Source organism: Pelobates fuscus, chromosome 4 (genome assembly GCF_036172605.1).
Source record: "Pelobates fuscus isolate aPelFus1 chromosome 4, aPelFus1.pri, whole genome shotgun sequence".
Taxonomy (NCBI): domain Eukaryota; kingdom Metazoa; phylum Chordata; class Amphibia; order Anura; family Pelobatidae; genus Pelobates; species Pelobates fuscus.
This window is the reverse complement of record NC_086320.1, coordinates 207,862,691-207,877,426: the sequence shown is the minus strand read 5'-3', so window position 1 is coordinate 207,877,426 and position 14,736 is coordinate 207,862,691. Positions and strand designations below refer to the sequence as shown.

General features: G+C 39.4%; 1 protein-coding gene across 5 annotated transcripts in view; it reads left to right on the top strand.

Moving 5' to 3' along the window:
• LOC134608777 (poly(rC)-binding protein 3-like) overlaps positions 1-14,736 on the top strand; it is a 1,002,469-nt gene that overhangs the window by 913,078 nt on the left and 74,655 nt on the right. For all 5 annotated transcript variants that reach the window (XM_063451876.1, XM_063451872.1, XM_063451874.1 and 2 more), the window contains 3 exons: positions 8,410-8,433; positions 8,525-8,557; positions 10,837-10,953. In XM_063451876.1, coding sequence (XP_063307946.1) covers positions 8,410-8,433; positions 8,525-8,557; positions 10,837-10,953 — 174 coding nt within the window. The remainder of the gene's footprint in view (positions 1-8,409; positions 8,434-8,524; positions 8,558-10,836; positions 10,954-14,736) is intronic.

Here is a 14,736-nt window from a genome sequence, read left to right as displayed (position 1 = left end):
TAGGGGCTGTAGTGTGTGTGTGTGTGTGTGTGTGTGAGAGGGGTGCAACATGTGTGTGTGTGAGAGAGAGGTGCAGTGTGCATGTGTATACAGGGGGGGAATGTGTGCGTGTGTGTGTGAGGGATGCAGTGTGTGTACAGGGGTGCATTGTGTATGTGAAGGATGTAGTTTGTGTGTGTGTGTTGTGGGGGGATAGGTTGTGTGAGGTGTACAGTGTGTGTGGGGGGGTACAGTGTGTGTGTGGGGTGGAGCAGTGTGTGTGGGGAGTGTAGTGTGTGTGAGGGATACAGTGTGTGTGTATGGAGGGCAGTGCGTGTGTATGGGGGTAGTGTGTGTATGCGGGATAATTGTGTGTATGGGGGGCAGTGTGTGTGTATGGGGTGGGCAGTGTGTGTGTATAGGGGAGCTATTATGTGGTGTTGTTTCTGTGGGGGTAGGAGGGCAAATTAATAAATATATACTTTTTTTATTATTATTAAAAATAAAAATGATGTCCCCCCTCCCTGCTTACCTTTGCCTGGGAGGACATTTCCTTTAATCCCTGGTGGTCCGGTGGGGAAGCCCTGGTGGTCCCAGTCGAAAGAGGGAACTCTAGCAGCCTCAGGCGCTGCTAGAGTTCACTCTCGAAAGATTCGGAGCATTGCCGTGGTAACCATGGCAGTGCTCCGAGCTTGCGAGAGGACACCCCGGCAGAGCTGCAGGTTAGAGCTCCCCCTGGGTCCTCTCTCTCTCCCTCCCTTGCTGGCTATCAGCAAAGTGCTAGCGGCCGGAGAGGGAGAACCGGCAGGGGAGATCACAGTTCCCAGTGCCCGTTTGGGAACCGCCTGATTTACAGGACCATTTATTACACAAACCTGTATTACGTTACAGTGTACCTGTAACTTAGCTTGTGTAATGTCCCCCCATGTGTAATAAAAATTAAAGAGACACTATAGTCACTAGAACAACTATAACTTAATGTAGTTGTTCTGGTGAGTATAGTCAATCCCTGCAGGCTTTTTAATATAAACACTGCTTTTCAGAGAAAAGGCAGTGTTTACATTACAGCTTAGGGACACCTCCAGTGGCCACTCCAAGAGACAGCCATTAGAGGTGCTTCCTGTGTCAATGCAGAACAGTGCGCAACACTGACATTCAGCATGGAGACGCTGAACTTTCCCCATAGAGATGCATTGATTCTAAGGGAAAACATTGTGATTGGCTGAGATAATCAATTCTGATGTCAGTCAAGGAGGTACATCGACACACAGAGCCCCGCGCGGTGCTAGAAAAAGGTGAGTAAATCGTCTTATTTAAGCGGAGAAAAGGGGGGCTGACAATCTAAACTGTGGTTTTAGAACTATATTATCAGGACTACATGTATGTGTTCCTGGCACTATAATGCCCCTTTAAGAAAATATAGGTTTCGCTTAACTTTTTCCAGCACTGAGGCTTCCTCAGCATTTATTTTCCTCTCTGCTTCCTGCAACGTCATTGAGGAAGCATAGGAGCATTGGGGACCCGAGGCACATGCATGACAAGAGCACATTCAATGCTTCTCATAAGCAAGCAGTCAATTCAATGTTTACCTATGAGAAGCCAGATTACATGGTTTACTTTTACTCGGTCAGTGCAGTGAAGGAGCCTTTAGTGTCTGTCTGGAAGATAGCGATTAAATGTGTGTTTAACCCCTTAAGGGCCAACTTCTGGAATGAAAGGGAATCATGACATGTCACACATGTCGTGTCCTTAAGGGGTTAACCCAGCAATGTTGCTACAATACTGCACGGTTAATGACATGAGCACTGCATTGAGAGGAAGTGGTGTGGGTAACTGTTCCTTTAAATAGAAAACACATTTTGTATCTATTGCTCTGTCAATTTGCAAGGAAAATCTTACTTGATACATAGTTATAAATATATTTTTATTTTGCATATAGTTCATTGATTGAACTGTCTGTTTTAAGTCTGTTGAGGATTCCTTACACCTTCTCATTATTCATAGTTTATTCAAATTCATTTTCCATGGTGCATCACAATCCTGAGACAATTTATGTTAACGTCTGTAGAGGGAAAGCATTTTTTAAAATGGAACAAGAATACTTTTTGTATGTTGTGTGGGAAAAAAAGACTGTACTTGTAATACTTTAACGTTACACTTCTCTGCTTGGATTCAAAGGGACACTCCAGGGAGGATTTACCATTCATTTCTTTTGTGTGCACAAATGAATAAATCTAAGCCTGGAGCAGTACAATAGAGGGGCAGCCGAGTTTTAAAATATAAAAAAAATACATGTAGTGCTGCTACTACTAACCCTATTGCTGCCCTTTGCTCCCACAGGCTTACCCAGCAGTTCCTGAGCACTTAACCCCTTAAGGACCAAACTTCTGGAATAAAAGGGAATCATGACGTGTCAGGCACGTCATGTGTCCTTAAGGGGTTAAACAGTTTCTGCAACAAATTTACAGCTTGCTACCCAGAACTTGGTTTAAATGCTACTTTTAGTGTAGTGAAAGTCTGGTATATTGCAGCTAGTTTGAATGCACTGCAGTATTGCAGTGGGCAGTGCTGGCACACACTACCTTTTACCGTGTAGGTTGAGGAGGAAGCACAAAGTGCACAATTCTCCTGCATTCTCATCCCTAGATATAATAAACACTGCCACATCAGCATCCTTTCTTCTACTGTTGACAGATATGTTCAGGGCCGGTGCAAGGATTTTTGGGTACATAGGCGAAGATGCATTTTGTTCTGCCCCTATGTGCCTCTTAACCAGCCCCTCTGCCCTCCCCATCCATTACTGGTCCCCTCCCTTCCCCCCTCTTGTTCCTCTCCCCTCCCCCCTCTTTTTCCTGTCCCTTGGTGTTTCTCTGCCCTCCTCTCCCTGTCCCTTGGTGCACCCCCAACCCCCTTAGTGGTCACACTCCCCCTCCTGGTGTGCCTCCTACCTCTTTTGTAGCGTTGCAAGCGGAGCAGACCCCTACAGGAGCTTCAGTTTTCTGTACCCGGTCAGACTGACAGGAAGTTCTCTCTCAGTGAGCATCTCCTGTCAGTCTGGCCTGGTACAGGAAACAGAAGCTCCTGTACCAAGCTCTGCTCTGCCACGCTACACTCAGTGGTGTATACACACTGACAGTCACACACACTCAATGACAAACACACAGACGTCACTGACAGATACAGACTCACTGATCTGACACACACTCATTCATTGACAGACACCCTGTTAGACACACTGATTGACACTCATTGACAGACACACTGAGAGTCACACGCAGACTCAATGACAAGCATACTCTTACTGATATGACAGACACAAACACACACTGACAGACACACACTCATACGCTGACAAACACACTCATACACTGGCAGACACACTCATACACTCACATGCGGCGAGGGAGCTCTAATCTCTCTGCTCTGTTCCCTCGCGGGCTGTCTACTGATGCCGGGAGCCGGAATATGACGTCAAATTCCGGCTCCCGCAACATCAGCAAACAGCAGGCAGAGAGATTAGAGCTCCCTCGCCACCTCTGACTATACCACAGACGTGCCGGGGGTCCAGAAGGTGGCCTGGCAGGAGGTAGCACTTCCCTCCTGCCGGTCACTGAAATCTTGCGCCCCCAGAGCCGGTGTGCCCTAAGAGCAGGAGGAGATTAAAATCATCTGACCTGGAGACGTTTTCCCTACTATGTTATTGTAGCCTAACGTTTGCAAGTTGAATGTTATGTACCGGCTGCTCACTGATTATTGAATAAACTCTTAATATTTAGGACTATGAGGCAAAATGAAAGGGGGCTATTAGAAGAAATGTGACTAAAAATGACCCACTTGCCTCTCACAATGCCCCAGTTCAATTTAGTGATTTCTCACAACACCCCAGTAAAATGAAATGATACACACCCAATGACATGTAATTATTGTCATTCTTTAGTTGATAGAAGATAGCAGATACTAGTTTTATAAAGATATTGCTATTTTACATTTGATAGTCATTCAAGGGACCTGGATATTTAGCTTTTATTCGGTGATTTGATGACATTCTAGAAACATTCTACAGAGTTTTAACGACCGGGCATTAGATGAACTGTGAATTCTATCCTGAGAGATAAATACTACTATAGAAGGCAATTTTGATACAAGCCCATGAGCTCTCACCAAGGCAAAATACAGTAATTCAAAAGGCTTTCTTTAGTGCTTTGACTAGCAGGGCAGGTGTAATACATTGCTTAGCTTGTCTCGCTAGCATAAATGACTTCATACCAGTTCTGCCCAGAGCTCAGTATTTTTTATAGGCATTCAGTGAAAAATAATGCAAGAAATAACAAGAACAACAACAACAAAAAAAGAAATATATGTTTTCTCCATATTCCTCCATCCAGAATTCCCATACTAATAGAACAAGGGTTTAAAAAAAAAAAAGTGATAATAATAGTTACCAGGATCTTAATCAGCTGTGCATAGAGTTGATAAAATTCCTGTTTGATAGAAAGATAGGTGATAGGCAGGCAGATGGATGGATTTAGAAACAGACAGGCAGAAATCACTGCTGATGTATATGACTTGTCTACAAGCTAGATGTGTTTATAAAATTGACTTGATGTTGACTGGACAGGGTCACAAGTGCTGTGATTTTAAATAATCCTCACCTGATTTTTAAGCCTTTTGACTCCTTTTGTTCGTAAGCAAATCCTTAATTACATCAATGTGGACTTACCTTGGATGTTTGAGTCATTTGCTTTTTGAGATAGGACTGTTGGGATTATACGATGGATTCCAATAAATGGTCCCAGCTAAAAACCCAAAATAAAAAGATCCTTACATACATTGAGGGAGAATGAATTATTTTACCTATGCAATGCTTAGTGAATATTCCCCTAGACATACAGAGCTATAGATACATATATACAGTAACCTATGGATGTATTGCATACTGAGTTTTAATAGCATATATAATCCTGTAGCAACAGATATCTGGGCAAGCTTCCCTTGATGGCTCTTTTGATGAGAAATGGCGAGGAAATCGAGGTGAAGAATTAATAAAGACCCACAGGTGTAATTAGTACATCTGGAGATACCTTGTCTAACTCTCATCTGGGGCACCAGAACAGGGTAATTGTCATAGATGACGGTAAATAACGGGTTTAACCCCTTAAGGACACATGACATGTCTGACACGTCATGATTCCCTTTTATTCCAGAAGTTTGGTCCTTAAGGGGTTAAAGCCTTTTTGTCTTAGTTAAGTCCATGTCTGCAAGGGTTAAAAGCAAGAATTCTATCCCATCTGCAATCTTGCAAGCACACATACTCCCTTTTTTCTCACAAGATAACCCTGCATAGTTTCGAGAAGACATGCTAGACATGCACAGTAGAATAACTTTAATACGTTATGGTATATGAGAAATTATACTTTTTGTACTAAATGTCTATGATTAGTTGATTCGGTCTTCTGTTGGATACACCCCTGTGAAAACTGTTTATTTCATATATACGCTATACCCACATAAAAAAGCCATTGCTATTTTTCTGGAACTTCATAATGATTGTTATACATTAATTGTTCTCTGCAGTGAACATACATAAAGAGATTAAGGAAAGCAGTATGTGTTAACAGCATAAGTCCATGGCAGTTTAGGGGTTTCCAGACCCTGTGTAAATTTTGCAGCCTAACATAAATACAATAAATAGTTGACATTACCTGATTATAATTGCTGGAGGAATGCTTTTACAAAAAAAAATAAAAAATGTCCTACTTTGAAAGAAAACTTGTCTTCATATTTTTATTACTATGGAGGATGGAATATTCTTGCTTACACTTGCTTCACAGGGGCAGCCATCTTTAGCCCTGTTTAGTCCCAAAGCAAAACGTATATGCTAATTCCGTGTTCAGCTGGGTGCATTGTTGATATGCTGATCATACGCTGAATGTTAAGACATAGCAATGCACACCAACGCCAGATTACATGCACAGTTTGTGTTGCCTAATAATCAGTGCTTGGGACCACAGTGACCTCATGGCCATCCTAATGAGGGTGCGTTGAAAAGGCTTTTTAATAAAATGTATTGCAAAATAATACATAGAGATGTTATAATAAATGTAATTTTGTATTTTTAATAATTAAAAAAAATATATATGATAGTTTGTATAAAGGTACTCTGTAGGCACCAAGAGAACTTAGCTAAATGAAACAGTTTGGGACCTGACCCTGCAGTCTCACTGCTCAATTATCTGCCATTTAGGAATTAAATCAATATATTTATACAACTGTAGTTACAACTCCCTGCATGTGACTTTTTAGGTTCCTGTATTGCACGGTCTGTCTAATCTAGAATTTCTTATTTCCTGCTCTGTTCATAGCAGACCCCTCCTTTTTGTGATGAAAGTTACATTTACAGATGCAGGAGAGAAACTTTCAGACACTATAGCCACCAAAACAATTTTAGCTTAATGAAGTAGTTTTGGTATATGGATCATGTCAATGCAGTCTCACTGCTCAATTATCTGCCATTAAGTATTAAATCACTTTGTTTATGCAGCTCTAGTCACACATGCGTGCATGTAATTGGCAAAGGCATCTAAACACTTCCTGTAAAGTGAGACCTAATGTTTAAACTTCCTTTATTGCACAGTCTGTTTAATTCAGATTTTCTTATCCTGCACTGTTAATAGATTGCTAGACCTTCCAGTAGCCTCCAGTGTGTGATTAAATTTCAGTTTACAGAAACAAGAGATAAAAACTTCTAAAGCAAGTCAACATCTAATTGGAATGAAACCATTTATTTTCATGCAGGTTGTGTCCGTCATAGCTACGGGAGGTGTGGCTAGAGCTGGAAAGACAGAAACAAAAGTTATTTAAATCCTAAATAGTAGAGAATTGAGCAGTGAGACTGCAGGGGCATAATCTATACACCAAAACTGCTTCAATAAGCTAAAGTTTTTTTGGTGACCATATTATTTCTTTAACTGCCTGCTAACTATTTATTGATTAGAGGTTTTACTAATGTCTAAGAGTAGTGGTATATTTTTTGAAACACATTAGAATTTTTTGTCCCGTAAAAGGAAATGATAAAATAATTAAACTTACTGCCAGAGGGATGAGACAGCTGGTTTACACCCCTCTGTAATGCTCATTGGATTAATGGTGTCCTTATTTAGCCATGTCTGGCAGCTACTTATATGAATGTCATTACCCACAGTAATGTTTAAACTTGTGCATGGATGGAAAATCCCGATTGGCCGACTAGTTGCATCGGAAAACAAAAAAATGATTTGACCAAACTGAATTGCATCCATGGTTTAGCTCAGTTCAGCCAAAATGTGTATTTTTGTTGTAAATAGATTTTCAGACAACCGGTTAAATTTTTAACATTGCCGATGAGTGAGGGGTTAAAAATGGAAGCGGCAGGGAACAGACCTACTTCCTTCTCCCACCGCTGAATGGGTTAAGTTAACAAATAAAAAGCCAATGGATTCAAAATACAGGAGGTTTAAAACCTCCCTCATGCCTCCATCTGCCATCCTACGGGTTGGGGCTTGTCCAGTGGATGCTCACTGTCATAAAAGACTAGCAACTGGTCACACCTATTAAATTAAAAAGCTCAGATTCAAAAGGACAGAAAAAAAAAAAGAAAAAAACGCACCGAAAAAGCCCATAATGCTTAAAAAAAAGATCCATATTGCCCCATTGAGGGCTCCGTGCCCTCTGTGCCTGCACAGCAAAGAAAGACCTTGTACGGGCTTTCATACACTATGCAATTTCAATTACAGTTCTTTGATTAGTTGGTTTGTATGAGCAATCTGACAGGTAAGTGTGCGTATTTAATTTTGTCATTTTTTTTTCAGATGTGATGGTTTTTATTAAGGCTATGTCAAATGGTGGTATAATTCTAATACATCAAATTACAATGCAAGAGAAGAACAAGTGTATAATGGTTCTAGAGAGCCTCCTTTAACAATACAGACACCCCTAGAACTCCCCCCAGTGTATATTAAATGTAACCCATTGGGGGAAATAAGCCACGGGGAGCAGAGAAAAGCTCCCTGCCACTTCTATTTTTACATGATCTATATACAATGAGGGAGCTATTGCAATTAGACAAATAAACGGAGTGACTGGGCACATTTTCATCCATGTTCACTTTGTTTTTCAGTCAGTTCTGTAAAATTGCTGTTAGCCGATTCATGTTTCATACAACTGAACTAATTACGGGAAATTCAGCTGAATTCTCATTTGGCCAAATACAAGTGCTCAAATCTAGTAATGTTTATATCAGGTGTGACCAAAAGCTAAACCTTTATATCTGGGAAAACGATATCTTCCCCGATGCATTAAGAAACTGTGTAGTTCACAGTGAGACTGCTTTTTGGTAACATTTTGTTTGCATTAATTGCTATTATTTTAATATATATTTTTGTTCTATTGCAGGAGGTGGGGAGCATCATTGGAAAGGTCAGTGAATTACCGTTTTATCTACCTGCCTTCAAATTTCTAACCTTGCCATACAAAAGCACTCATTTTTGTAATTTTGTTTCCATAATAGAAAGGTGAAACGGTTAAGAAGATGAGAGAAGAGGTAAGAAAATAGATTTCTGTGATTCATCCTTAACTTCTGTTTACAAGGGATGTTTCTTCTATTACATTGTGTTTTGCTGGGAAAAAAGGAGAAGAGTGACACTTAGTGGCCATTGATATTATTACATTATTGTAACTTTTTAAAATATATATTTTTTCTAAATAGCTTTTATTCACTTAGAGGGTTAATCGACTTATGAAATATTTGGAATTATTTCCTTTCTATTGTTTTCCAATGGAAAAAGAATGAAAAAAAAATGTAAATGTCACACTTGTATCTTAAAGTACTTGCTATTGGTTCTTCAGTTCTGTTAAATCAACCATGTTAAAGAGACAAAAGATGGCTTTTATTGCTCTTTGTTATAATGTCTATTTCCCATGGAGCCAATTATGGTCTGTGTCTAAAGATGGAATGATCAAACACGTCTTGGAAATGTAAACTGCAGTGTGATCAGGTTCCTTTATATTTAATCAAATTCTTAGCAATCTAAGTAGAAACATTAATGTGGCCACAAGGAAAATGATCATGGTTTCAATTATAAAACCCAAATTAGTGCATCAAGTGTAATGGGTTGGAAATCAACATGAGAGCCATGAGACCTTTTGGTGATGCAGTATTGTAAAAGGAAATAATCATCTCTTAGCTCAACAGTGATTTGGGACATATTGGGAATATGGAACTTTCCAATCTACAGAATGCAAGATACACCTGCTGCACTATCCACCTACCTAGCAGGACATACGGAATGTATATATCGCTATGATAGGAAGAATGCCTGAACTAGCTTAAACTCCAACATGACAATAATCGGCTCAGTTTCTCTCCACTATTAATATGGTCTTTAGCCAAAGGCACGCTGTTGTTGGACTAGTAAGTTAAAGGGACACTCCATTGCCCATATACAACAATATATAAATAATAAATCACTATTTAAAATATATGACTCCAATGAAAACGAGCATGGATCTAATTATGATTTTTTTGACTGGATATATGTAAAAACAGTTTGCAAAATCTCCAGTTCTCTTGTCTAAAGCCTTTGCAAGCTTATATTACGTACAATCAAGCTTCTAACCCAGTCCAGAATTTCTGTGACTGTCCAATCACAGACTTCCCAATGCAGCTCAATAAGGAGTCTATGCAAGTCCGGCAAGGAGCCCTTGAGTTTAGCTCTGAGCAAAACAGGAAGTTGTCTGATGGACATTTATATGGACAGAGGGTGTAACAAAGTTAATTTATAAAAGTGCCAATGTCTATTGAAATCTGCACTACCGGTATTTGTAAAATGAGAGAAGAGAATACATTCTTCACACTTACAGTACTTCAGCAAGCTAACGCACTCTAGATGTCTGGGGTGTCCCTTTAAGAACCATAGTTGCAGTAATTTGGCTAAAATTGCTGAACTGTCAAAACTTTCTTTGAATTGATCAGATGTTTGAGATGTTTGTTACTGCTGTTCTGTTATGGCTTACATTTTGCACCTCAGTTCTTTACTTTATACAACTTTCAGTTTAGTGAATAGACATCATAGTAATATCATATTGACTCCCACAGCCTTTTTAAGAAAAATATTTTCCTGCTGGCTGGTACTGACTGCAATTTGTCAAAAAAGGCGTTTTTCAACAGCGTTTGGTTGTGGTTATTTTCAAGTCTTATATTCTCAATGAGTGGTAGAATCTGATAATATAAAGTAAATAATCAAATTTTGATAATTTTCAAACCTCAGTAATTCAATCCAATATTTTTCATCTCCTGATAAACCTTTAAGGGCAGGTATCAAATCAATATGAATCAATGAAAGGATAAATGGGAACCATTAATCTGCAGATACATGTGATCAACTGATACGTAATCGAGGCCTTAGTGACAAGCTAAGAGTCAAGATGCCTATGCATGGATGTGGCCCCTTCCAAACATTTATTTGTGCTTTACTTGATGTATTTGCTTTTGGTAATCTCTTTTTTTATCTTTGGTCATTTTATGATTATAATTGAGTGCATCCCTATATGTTTGCAATTATAGATTTTGTGAGCATATGTAAAGTGCAGGATAGTGCCATCATTTCCTATATCTTATACCCACTATTTGCTGTTGTATGAATTATTTATTTAGCTCACATTTATAATCTTTCCTCTTAGAAGCCCTTCTTATTAAAAGGCATATTCTAATCATTTGTTGAAATCAGGCTCTTAAATGGTGTTACTGATCAAATTGTCAGAGCATGATTAGTTTTTCCTAATTGGAAAGTGATGTCTAACCATGGTTATTGTGTTTGACAGAGTGGTGCTCGAATCAACATTTCAGAAGGCTCCTGCCCGGAAAGAATTGTAACAATAACGGGACCAACAGATGCAATTTTTAAGGCATTTTCAATGATTGCGCTCAAATTCGAAGAGGTAACAAAATACAGACATATAACTATATAATTCAAACAGGCAAGCAGAGTAATTGTTTTATATAATGCAACACACAGTATACTAATAGAATATGATAATACAATAATTCCAAGGGGTTAGCATCTTATACTCAAATTATTCTAATAATTTTTGAACTGTGATAGTTATAATAATAATAATCCAGCATAATTTGCTATATTCTATATTCAAAGGATATATAAAAACAAATGATTCTGGTATTTAACTCATGTATATTCCTGTCATGTAGATTCCTGTCAATGTGACAGATGTTAAGTCTAGGGTGTCATGTCTAGTTTTGGCGTTCTAGTTACACTTGATAATTGCTTGAAAGGGATTTTAGACATTGGCTATTACCAGGGACCAGATCATTTCTTGTAAAAATATATTATTATAAAATGAAAGTTTTGTTGACAACATGGCTTTAAGAGAGAACTAATAGTTTTAGGAAAATACTATACCTGTCCCGGGGCGCAACTAGGAATCCCAGGGCCCCGGTGCAACAATAAAAGAAGGGCCCCACTCCTTGCTCCCTCTAAGTATTACACTTGAGTGAGGGGTGTGTGTGTGGTGGTTGGGTGGGATTATGCAGGGGTTGGCTGGGTGTAATTCTGTGTGGGTCTTTGCTGAGTGTGATTGTGTTAGTTGGCTGAGTCTGATATATGTGTATGGAGTTGGCGCAGTGTGATTGTATATGGGGTTTGGCTGCGTGTGAGTGTGAAGTGATTGGCCCGGCTTGGGGTCACTACCCTAATCATAGCAATCTCCAGTACTAATGCTAACATGCTGGCTTCACTGCCAGCTCACTGGCATCAGTGGATCCCAAACTCCCCCAACAAGCAGCAGCAGTGACACACAGGTCTAATGTTGAGGGTTTAATTGACCGTTAGGGAAAGGACCATATCACAATGTACAGTGGAATTTAATGCTCCTTAATTTACCCTTTTTATGTACACTTTAATATAATACATATTTACTAATAATACATGCACATGTATATGTATTGTGTGTATATGTATATATGTATTTATTTATGTGTATGTGTGTATATATATATATATATATATATATATATATTTATTATATATTTACACACACAATTATATGCAGATTATTACAAATAACATGAATTGAGTGAAAATGTTATTTACACATTCTCACTGACCCATACACACACTCATTGGCACATACTGATTAACCAACACATAATTTTGCTTACAGACAAACAAATTCTCACTGACAGACAAAAGCTTTCACTGATACACATACACTGACGCACTCACTGACAGACATACACACACACGCACTCACATACACAAACACTGACAGACACACAATCTCACTGAGAGACACACACTCATTGACAGACACACACGCTCACATACACAAACACTGACACACATACTCATGGACAGACACACTCAGTGATTCTGACACACATTCTCTCACTCACAAAGTAATTGTATTTATAGTTTTATTACGCCCACCCAGCCTCCCTACCTTTAAGAGAGCTGGGTTGGACCCTCTGTGCTTCTGCCTTTGGTCTAGTGTGGGGCTGCTCTGACCTCTATGCTCTTCCAGCACTGCTCCCTTGTAGGCCATTTAGTCAAGAACACAAGTGAAGGATCAGAGTTGGAAGAGCACAAAGATTACAGCTCCCTCACTGCCCATGCTCAGCCCCTTCTCACACACTATACTTTGCACATAGCCAGCCACCTTCTGGGGTGGCCCTAAGTTGGCCAGCCGGCCAGCTCATGGACCTTCTGACAGGTGGAACACAGAGTTCCAGTTCACACTCACAACCTCAGTGATCCCTGTTTTTTTCCATCACAGTGTCTCTATAGTAGTTGCAATATACATCCTCTTTTTTTTTCTCTGCAGAGTACAGACTGCTACCTATTAACAATGATTGATAACTGGCTGGCAGACACTGCTGTTTATGAGGTGCTAGGCATGTCAGAGTCACTTAACGGAAACATTTATTCTGAATATAGACCGTACACATGCTCAGTCAGCTTGTAGAGCTCATGGTAAGGTCCCCCATTCAATTATGTTATGGAGCTTGGAGCTTGGAGACCATAGGGAGGAGCACCCTCTCTTCTTTAGTTTCCTTCATTAGATTAACAGTAGTTGGCACACCCCTCCTCACACAGACAATCTCACTGTATTAGCTCCCCCTCCATTATTGGAGAGCTGGAGAAAAAAGGAGACAGCTGAAGTCTTGGGAGAGAAAATGATAATCTGAGCTGGGAGAGTGGGTTTAGGTCTTAGGACACAAGAGTGACTGACCTTAGTATTAATTATTTGTCAACCTCTTTAACCTCAAGGACCCCATGATTACTTTGCAACTATCTGAATCTGGCCCTGAAACTCCTCATGCAAACATGGAATATCCTGTCATTTTATGGCAGCTCCATACACCCCTGTTGTCATTACTTGAGTGGGGAATGTCATTGCGGAACATTAAATACCGTAACTTAATCTTCTGACAAAAAAAGACCGTCATCAGTTCTTAAGGGGTTAAGCTCTGAGAACACTGACTAATTAACAAAGACAGCAATGTTAGATGCAGCAATGATGCACGAGTAGACCTATTTTGGCACGTTGACCTTCATGGTTTAGTTGTGTGTATTGATCTTGGTATTTCTACAATCTACATTATGTCTAGAGAGGCGTGCATTATTTTTGATAAGCTCGCTCATGTTTGTTTTAAAGCTCCATCCAAATTACCTAGTGCTCTGTTTAATGACAAAAGGCGTCTTCATTCACTTAAAACGCTTTTAGCTGTAACAGTGCTGGAAAAGGAATAATGGGTCAATTTGCAAGCTATTTGATCCTTTCTTTTGCCTTTCTGTAGACTTTAGGGAGAAGCAATTGCTTCCAGTAATGCACATTAATGGCAAAGAAAAAAAGAAACTCCTTTACAGTCTGCTCCCAAAGCTGATTGAAATTGAAAGAATAATTGCTCACTTTCAACTCCGTAACTGTATGATTCAATTATGTATGGATGTTAATGTTTTACATTTCACAAGGTATACATTTCATTCTCCCCAGGTCCATGCCATATTCCTGCTTAATTTAGGAGATTGTGTATGTATTATGCATGTTACAGAACAATAAATATTTTCAGAGAAAGAAAAGGCCAAACAGCCTGTAGTATTTCATTCTGTATATTTACAGTATGCTTCTAATTATTTACGATGGCACGGGCCATCTGTTAACAAGTCATTAGTCTAAAATGATGTAGTGGTGCATGATAATCACAGGTCTTGATGCACAGATGGAGTAAAGATAAACTGGTTAGTGTGTTTGTGGGTTTTATTGAGATTGACCAGATATAACAGGGCTGTACAATAGAACAGAGTAAAAAACGATTTCAAGTTCAAAAGACAATATAGAACGTGCACAAAGTCACGTAGTAGCACGGACAGACAGTGGGCTATGCTATTGTGAGCATACCAGAGAAAGGGCAATACAAGCATATGATAAGGAGGGGGGTTTAAGTTGAGATACTCATTAATGGTATCTTAAATATAGTTTGAGATTTGCGAATTTGTTTGTAACTAATGGTAAAATGGGTGATTTATTGCTCGCCTTCCTGACTTCCAATTACAAGCTTTAAAAGTTATCCAAAAACTAATTCCGACAGTGCAAGATGATGAATTCCGGAGGTGCAGCATGAGAGAAGTCCTGAAGATGGAGAGTTGAGGGGTGGTTAGTGGCTGTGGCAGAATGGTGAGTCTGACAAGGGAGGGAGATACAGTA